Source organism: Macadamia integrifolia, chromosome 10 (genome assembly GCF_013358625.1).
Source record: "Macadamia integrifolia cultivar HAES 741 chromosome 10, SCU_Mint_v3, whole genome shotgun sequence".
Classification (NCBI taxonomy): domain Eukaryota; kingdom Viridiplantae; phylum Streptophyta; class Magnoliopsida; order Proteales; family Proteaceae; genus Macadamia; species Macadamia integrifolia.
Genome location: NC_056566.1, coordinates 29,688,506 through 29,697,584, shown reverse-complemented (window position 1 = coordinate 29,697,584; position 9,079 = coordinate 29,688,506). Strand labels below are relative to the sequence as shown.

Below are 9,079 nucleotides of genomic sequence, written 5' to 3'. Positions count from 1 at the left end.
TGTTTGATGCAGTTAACTGTAACTACCTTGGCCATTACTGCTGCTACTGATCTCTTTGTAGACTTGACGATGGTGGCTGCTGTGGTGGCTGCGGGCCGTTGGCGCTGGTCTCTCTAAGAGAGAGAGAGAAGGGAAGAAGAGGGGGTGGGGAGGAGGAAGGGAGAGAGGGAGATTTCATTAATTAATTCAATGTCAAACTGTTGTTACCGGAGCCATTTGCCATTGCCTTGGAAGATTCTCCATCACACCTTTTTTATTTTTAAACCTATTGTCTTCTTACTCTGGTCAGCATTTCTTCATTCATTGATTATAAAGCTTCATCAAGGATCTTGGTTTTTTAATAGTTACAACTTGCAACAATGCAGTGAATTAATGGTTCTATTAATCGGATCAGAATTGACCCAATTGGTCAATTAATTTGCAGGGTTCTAAGGCACACCAATAATATCGATACGGATCTCAATATCACTATGTGAATCCAATGCCTAACACACTCGCATGCATTTAGCTTTTGCTTGAAAAGTGGGCATCAGAAATTAGTGGATTGAATCGACTCTTGTCACATAGGTGTGAGTGTATTTAATGTGTCCCCCGTCTCTTCTGGCATGTGAGTAAAGTCTTCTTGGGCAGTTCCATAGAAATAATAAATCGACTATCTCAAGATAGATCGAACACTTTTGCCTCTCAAAACACTAATATGGTTGTTTCTACTCTCCCCTATTTCGATACCATTGATATTGTATCAGATAACTAATACACTAAACCAATCCTAATTCCTAAAACTGATCCAATCCCAAAACCTAAAAATGTCATCAATTTGATAGCTCAACTCAAAATCACCAATTCTGATTAATCCCTATTCCTAGCACAGTCTACGTTGTGTCTAATTGATTCCAACTGAGTTTCAATTTGCTCCGTGAGAAAACAAAAAATCTAACCTACAAGTCAAATCTTACGATCAAGTTTTGCTCAAGTCATGATGAAGGGGAATCCCTTGACCTTAACTTTTGAATGGACGGAAGAGGGAATCATGCAACAATTCGGGGGGGGGGGGGGTTATATTTGACCATTTGTAAATAGAGATGAGTTGTTAGGGGACTAGCATGGTGGCTTAACCCTTCATGCTTTGTGGAGTAAAACTTTCTTTAAATTTTTATGTTTTTTTTTTTTTGGAAGGGGAGGGGAAGAACATCGCTCGGTCACTTTCCCTTGCACCAAAACACAAGGATTGAGGTGATGATTGTTCCATTCCTCTTGTTGTGTGTTCATGTGTGCCTTCTCATTAGTCTTGCGCTGGTACATAGACTACGCAACTGCTGGGCCTCAAACCCTTCCCCATTTTTGGAGAAAGTTTTATTCAGTATGTATGAGATCTAAAGTTTAGGCCATTGCAACTCATAGCCCACATTATGGCCCATTTGAAGCTACCAATTAATTAATAATCATAGTACTGAAAGAAATAAAAGCCCCAAACACATGGGGGAGGGAGGAAATGACTGGCACGTCTCCCATGAAATGGAAATGGATGTTTCTGTTGATGTTTTTTTGTGTGTTTCTATTTATCTTTGTACATGTGTAGAAATCACATTCCCCACAAGAAACATTTTTCCTAAAAAAAAAAAAGAAAGTAAGAAGACATCTGATTTCTTAACCCCTTAGCAGGGCCCATTCCAAGTCATTTTTTTCTTTCTCCAAAGCCTAGGTTCTTCTCTACCCAAATCTTCATCTGCTCGGTTTCTGACGATGCATTAAACTATTAAAGAATCAACGAAATATGAATGGCAATGACAAGCAGGTGATGTAGAGTGCTTCGAACTTGGAATGTTTTGATCTTGATTGTGGACTTAGGTATCGGTAAGGTACCTGAAGTGGTCTCAAGCTCTCAGCCAATACCGATAGCAATATCGATATGGACTGATCACATTGGGCTAGATCAAACTATATTTCACTTCAAAATATGGATACGTTGTTTTTTTAAATTGTTTTTCCTTCTTTTAATTCAATACCACCTATATGGTATCTATAATAGTCACAATCGATACCGATATAAGCATTCTTTTCTATTGCCGCAATAGTCATAGTTCTACTCATGAAGCACACAAGTCACACCGCCACTTTTTAGCCCAATTCTGAAATGCACCACTTGAAAGGCAAAAATTGTTCCGAACGAGTCACACTTTTATCACTAAACTATACCCGCTACATTGTACAATGTGATTATTGTACATGAATGGACCATTTGTCGAACAAGAGGAATTGCACGGCTGTCATTAAAGATAGGATCGAATAGAATCATGAAAAGAAAATTTAGAGTGTTGAAAGTCTTTTTCGTCCGGGCACAGCCTTGTATGAGATAGGAAAACAATTAAATAACAAGTTTTATCTTTTCTTTTTTCTTTTTCACGATTGAGTTGTGACAGGCACACAACTCGAAGGAACCATTGAAGTCTGACCAATAAAAAAGAATTGTGCAAGATCTAGTTCCTTTTTTTTTTTTTCAACTTCTCCATTCTTTACAAGCAAATAAAAGATTTTCTTAAAAAAGAGGGAGAATTTGAATCTTATTTTTTTTCGAAACCATTTACCTTCCTATTCATTCAACTGCTAGACTCAGGCCAATCGGATCTAGTAAAAAATAAAATTATAATCTTTTTGTGTGCATTTTGAGTTTTGACAATCATCTTTTTGGCTCAAGGAGAGTGCTTCATCGGCCTGATTTGGTTCCTCTCCAATTTTTAATTCTTATCTAATTATTTCTGTACATGTGATATCTGTACATTTTTAAATCGAACTGTTATGGATTTTTTTTGGAATTCAAACTCCTTAAATGCTTCTCTACCGGAAAATTGTTGAATTTTAAAGTGTACACTGTACAGGTGTCGTGCGCAAAAGACAGAATTAAGCAAGAACTGAAGAGGAGCCGAATCCCGCCGGGTCGGACCCGGGTTGCCGGAGCCAATGAAGCAATGACTATTGCCGACTAAAATAACTAAGAAGGACGACACGCGAAACAAGATAGGTCACACGCGCAAGTACTCGATCTCCAATTTCCATTGGTGATTTGTGGATATGGTGTCCGCGTCCGTGTCTCTCAGTCAGTCACTTTTGTCGCCGCTATTAAGCTTCTCCCGGTTCCTACTGATCCGCCATCGGCCATGTCTACGGCGGCAGCAGCCATTGCTTCAAGCTCGACTCCAAACTCCCTCACCCAATTTAGAATAACAGGGAACAAGATTCTCGTGAACGCCGTCCCGAAGTTCAGAAGTTCCTCGACGCCTCTCACTGAACTCTTTCTCAGAAGCTCATGTGGATACAAGAGAAATTCAGTTTCCACTACTAGCATTAGACGCTTATCCCCTGTCATGGAATGGCAGGATTGCACGTAAGGTTTTCTCTGCATCCACTAAACAAAAGTATGTTTCAGTCAAGTCAATTCCTTTGTTTTATAACCTTGTATTTGGCTATCAGTATTCTTTTGTGATCTGAAATGGTAGCTTGGTGATCTGCATCATTAAAAAAAATAAATTATCTTTGTTGTTTACTGATTTTCAAATTATGAATCTTTGGTTTGTGAAGGGTGTTAGTCGGTTCAGTTAGGTTCATATTGTAATTAAAAAAAATCCGAAATTGATCTGAGTATCAATCAGTTTCGAGTTCTCAATTCCATGGATGTATAAATGTTGATTTGTGCAGTCGTATATTCCTTTGATATACAATCACTTGCGCATGAGGTTTCCTTCCCACTTTTGGAATTATTGGTACAAAAATCACTAGTTGTAAAAGAAAAGGAAGGAAAGATAGTAAGCAGTATGTGTCATACTGCAAAGAAGAAGGAAATGCAAGTCCTTCTTCCCCATGTTTGTCTTCTTGCTATGTGGATGTGGAAACATTGAACACCCATTCATTTTATTTCTCAGTTGTGTTGCTGAATTGAAGCCTTTCTTTAAACATTTTTGGGATACTAAGGGAAATGTTGACTGGTGACTTAGTTTTTGCGTTCAAGTTTTGGGCCTTCTGGCGTGAGGACTAAAGAGCTTTGGAGAATCTCTGAGAACCTGAATAGAATCAGAATCCTTCACTTCTCTTTGAAAGGGCTAAGACTATGCTCATTTATTGAGCAGTTATGTCTACATAGTGAAGAGAGAGAACCTTCAGCACTATCTTAAGAGATTTTTTTTTGGTATGGGGCTCCTTCCCTCTTAAATGATTGCACTGAGTTATAGGATCTCTTGGTATCCTCTTTTGGGTCACCAAAAATCTATTCTGGTGGTTGTTTGTGGGGGAAACTGGGACTGTGCAGGGTAAGGCTGTGCTTTTCAAGATAGCAAGTGAGACCCCACTTTGGTACTCTGAAGAAGTCAAGCCCCTCTTCTGTAATCTTTGCCTTTATAATTAGTCATAGTAGGGGACTCTTGAGTCACTCTTGGGAGTGTGAATTGATTCTATAAGCGGCCTTGGAGGTTCTCCAGTTCACTCAGAGAAATCAATGCCTTTTGTTAACTGCCTAAAATGTTTGTGTGGGTGGCAACTGGTGTAGAGTGGCAAAGTTACATTGCTGGGTCAAGATTCCTTTGTAAACATATCGATTTGATTACTTTAGTCCCATTTCTTTGTAATTCTCTTCTTTTATCAATGTATCTTTATTGCTACCAATTTTTCACTTTCAAGAAGATTATATTGCTGGGTCAAGATTCCTTTGTAAACATTGTGCATAGATTATTTCAATCATGTTTCTCTATAAGTCTCTTCTTTTATCAATGAAGTTTTATGGATACCATTTTCACTTTTTGGGTTCAAGAGGATTATTGCAGTTGGACCCTCACCATTCTTAAGAACAGGTTGCAGGATTTCTGATATCTTCTATTATGGTCTTCTTTTGCCCTCAAATTGCATTCGTCCTATAGGTTAGCAACTTAGCATCCATTTCTGGTCTCGTGCTTTCCAACTTACCATTATCAGCTATAAAACTGTGAATGCAGGGCTAAGATGGAAATTGACGTCCCCTGTTCGGTTGCCTATAATTGTTACTCTGATCGTGAATCCATTCCCTGTTGGATGCCTTTTATATCATCTGTCAAGGTGTGTACTGGTGTAAAATGCGAGTATAACCTATTATATTAGGGAAATGGTTTGAAGTTTTTCTTGTATGTCCGAGACTGATGCTTTGACCCCAAAACAACGCATCTATAATAATTTTTATGATAGTTAAAATATAAACCGTTAACACTTGTATTTGACACCTTAACTCCACTTTTTATTTAGCTAGTAGGTAACTGGACAGAGAAAAAGTGTGGGTTGAAATTGTGGTTTTTCTGGTAAAAAAGGCTCAACTTTTCATTGTGATTAATTTGGATCCATTGATCTCTCTTGGATCTAAAGATTAATGCGAACAAGGAATCAAACTCCAAGGAGAAAGGTGAAGATACTGGGTTTTAATTCCAGTATTCAGAACTCAAACTCCCTTGAATCTCCTGATAGCGAGGAATAACATTTAAAAGGTTCTAAAACAGGGTTGTTTATTTTAAGGGTGTAAAGTGGACTTTTAGGAGGTAAGGGTCTCAGATCTAGACCACTATAAAGTGAATTATAGAAGAAACAAATCATTCTACAAACGCTGATCCAAACATAGTTACAGGATACGAAAATGTTAGAACATCCTCCCTTTTTAAAAACACCATCAACTGGACTCTGTTACATCTCCTCTGACATTTTAAAGCCCTAGACAACGTAACATTGTATTTTTGTCCATCTTAGTCGTTTTCATTTCAATTAGATGTTCATACAATCTGGAACTCTGCAGAGATGTTTATCTTTATGAAAACTCAATAGGGAAAGCCACAACTGGAGTAAAAAATTTCCAGTTACTATGGGCAATGTGAAATAAAAGAAATTTAAAGTGTGCATGGAAAAATAGGATACATCTATAGCTTGTAAGAAGGCATACAAATTTCCCAGCCTTTTTTTTTTTTTTTGGGGGGGGGGGAGGTGGTGGGGATGTGGGTGGGATGATGGTATTCTTGTCTAATATCTGGCAAAACTGGTGTTGAGATTGGTTCTAGTTGAACCTATTTAGATCATTCCGCCAGGCCCATTTCTCAAAACATACTTTTCCTCACAATGCTTTCACATGATCCTATGATGATTTTTCTTTACTGTCACCCATTTTATTTTATTCTCTTTTTTCTTTCTCAAGTTCTCAACTAACATGTATTGAAAAATGTTTTTATGCATGTGGTGGGATGTTTTAATTTTTTTTTTTTCCTTCTCAGTTTCTCAACAAACGTGTATTGGTTTGATTTACCATTGACTTCCTTTCTAGCCTATAATGTGTACCATGTGTTAAGGCAATGAAGCTAGAGAACAAAAAGTGCTCTCAATAACCATGCCTCAAGCAGACCAAGAGTTAGATTTTCTTTCTCCTTCTCACAGAAACTTGGAATGTTTTAATTTTGGGATGTCCAAATGCATGTCAAACATAAATAATCCATCAGAGAATACTGAGGGATATTGGGGTTTTTTTGTATGGAACACTTCTTGCCATGTCCAGAGGTCATAGGTTTCCTATTTGATTTTCTCACCATATTTGACTTGGAGGCTATGATTTTACTTGATAGGAAAGTCATCAGGTATTCAGGTTTACTACACTGACCTCCTAGGCGTTGGAACTTTTTCCAGTTCAATACTTGCCACCTAAATTCTAGGGAAGTATTCTAGTTTCACATTTCCTTTATTTTCTTTGAATTTAGAATAATAATGATTTTTGGTGATTTAGTTATTTGGGAAAATCTGATGTATGGTGTCTTACAGATCTTGGAGGATAAGCCTGATATATCACGCTGGTCACTTAAGTATGAAGCATTCGGTCGTGATATTGAATTTTCATGGCTTGCCCAAAATCTCCAGGTGAGTACCATGTAATATCTCCTACTTTTTCTCCCCACGGATTTGAATGTTATTTACATGCTTTGGCAATTTGTCTGTTTTGAATTCATGCTCTTTCACATCCTTGCAGCCTATCCCTAATCAGAAAATCCACTGGCGTTCTCTAGAAGGCCTTCCTAACAGGTATTAGAGAGGAATAATTCTGAAACTTGATCATAAGGAAAGGGCAAAACAACAAACCAAACGACACCTTTCTTTCCTTTTCTTTTTTCTTTTCCTTCTTAACACTCCTTTCTTAACCTGTTGTTTCTTCCTTCTTTGTTCGTTCTTTTTTGTAAATCTTTCTATCCTTACTTGAGGACCATAATTAATGAAAATTCAGACAAGGTTGTCAAAGGATTCTATGCCAAGGTTGTCAATGTGTTGCCTTTATTTTTTACCATTCTCCATCGTCTTGGGTCGCCTTAATCCTTGACAACTATGTTCTATGCAACCCGTATCTTCATTCCACAGATTACAAGGACAATCCATTAAGAAAATTTGATGCCATAAGCATGTCAGTATGCTATGTCAATTGAGAATTTGGAGACATTTTTATTCAGTAAAACATAGATTTATTAATTTATTGATCTATATTCTTGGTTTTACCTATGACTGATTTAATATTATGTTTGTGCTTGTATACTATTATAAACTATCATCAAGCTTGGTAATCACAGAGAACCTATAACTGATATTGTAAGTTGCGAGGGACCATTATACGTCAGTTAAAGTTCACAATAACAAGAGAAGAAAGTTGGAGATAAATATCAAATGTGTGATCCTTTTATTTTCCCTTTTTTTGTTTAGGGTGTGGGGTGGGGTGGGTGACAACTGGGGGGACGATTATCTTTAAGGTCCGGTTGCCATCTTGCGAGGACCAGACTTGCTGGGAAATAAGGAACAGTAGTTATACTTTGTGGTGCTGTAGGAAATATAGAAAATATACAATGTATATTATCTATAGGTCATGTAGATTTATTAAATAATTATAAAAGAAATTTAATCTACCAGTAGATATCTGTTATATCTCCTTTCACTTATGTGTACTTGTGATGATGTTGTTTGTTACAATGGAGGCCTATTTTCATTAATTAATGATAATCAAAGAAATACATGTACATTACAGCACTATACAAAGGGTATAAGAGAGCTACATTCCTTTAGCTGCACAAAATGAAAAATGGCACCTATGTGCTGTCAGTGAAAATGATTGCATCTTAAATCCCCAGGAAATGCATACTTGAACACTCTCTGGTGATTGTGGCTGACTGGATTTTCTCATGTTTCTTGACCAGCCTTAGTATTTGATGTACTGACATTGACATGCAGGGGCGCTGTCAGATTTTATCCAAAAGGTCCTTCATCATGCATTGTAGATGTAAGTATGGTTTATGAATATTGTTTTATACACATCCCCTTTGCTTCTTTCTCCCCAGTTCCTATATTGGGCTAGACCAGTCCAATTCACGTCCCATGCAGGAGATCAATAATAAGTGAAATCTGTAGTAAGGTGTGGGTTGACCCCTCCTGTCCCGAGGGGGGAAAATTACTAGGGAAATGACAAAGCCCATGGTCTTCCAAATCATTGATCTTCTTGTTCAGGTTCATCAGTTGGATCTGAACATGTATTAACTGTAGGAACTCTGCCGTAACAAGGGTAATAAGAGAAACAGAGGAGGGAAACTATCGTAAAATTCCATTGATGTCATTTCCCATTTGATTAGTTCAAATTTCAAAAAGAGGTCCTTATTCTTGTGATTCTCAACTCAGCTTACTGTTTCATACGAAGTTCCTCAAATTTTGGTTCCAGTGGCATCGGTAAGTATCTTCCTTTGTACACCACATTGAACATATCAGTATATTTCTCAGATATTTGAAATAATTTTTATTGAGAAGCTTAATTCCTGCTTGAGCCAGGGTAAGTTGACAAAGTTCTATGTTTCCTTTTGTTGTGGTTTTTCTGTAGGCACTGCAACCCTTTCTTGAACAATTGCTCTTACGTGGTTTGGAGAGCTTCGCAAATGTTGCTAGGGTCTATTAAGCTAACGTGATTTTTTGAAGTTATAATGATACTAAACAGGGTACTTGAGCTCTAGAGAAAACAATTATTCCATTGCTTTGCTACCCCATAAATATGCTTCCCCCCCCCCCCCCC

At 37.5% G+C, this 9,079-nt stretch overlaps 1 protein-coding gene across 1 annotated transcript; it reads left to right on the top strand.

Moving 5' to 3' along the window:
- The first annotated feature begins 3,033 nt into the window (after positions 1–3,033).
- On the top strand, positions 3,034–9,051 carry LOC122090532. Its single transcript, XM_042660164.1, has 7 exons — positions 3,034–3,382; positions 4,980–5,079; positions 6,808–6,903; positions 7,013–7,065; positions 8,254–8,302; positions 8,695–8,742; positions 8,891–9,051. Exons 1-7 carry the CDS (start codon positions 3,156–3,158, stop codon positions 8,963–8,965), a joined length of 648 nt encoding a protein of 215 aa, XP_042516098.1. The 5' UTR covers positions 3,034–3,155; the 3' UTR covers positions 8,966–9,051.
- The last annotated feature ends 28 nt before the right edge of the window (positions 9,052–9,079 follow it).

Coding starts and splice junctions, on each gene's coding strand:
- LOC122090532 (XM_042660164.1), top strand. CDS start 3,156: ATGTCTACGGCGGCAGCAGCCATTGCTTCAAGCTCGACTCCAAACTCC. Junction 6,904..7,012: donor GGCTTGCCCAAAATCTCCAG/GTGAGTACCATG, acceptor ACATCCTTGCAG/CCTATCCCTAATCAGAAAAT. Junction 7,066..8,253: donor CTAGAAGGCCTTCCTAACAG/GTATTAGAGAGG, acceptor ATTGACATGCAG/GGGCGCTGTCAGATTTTATC.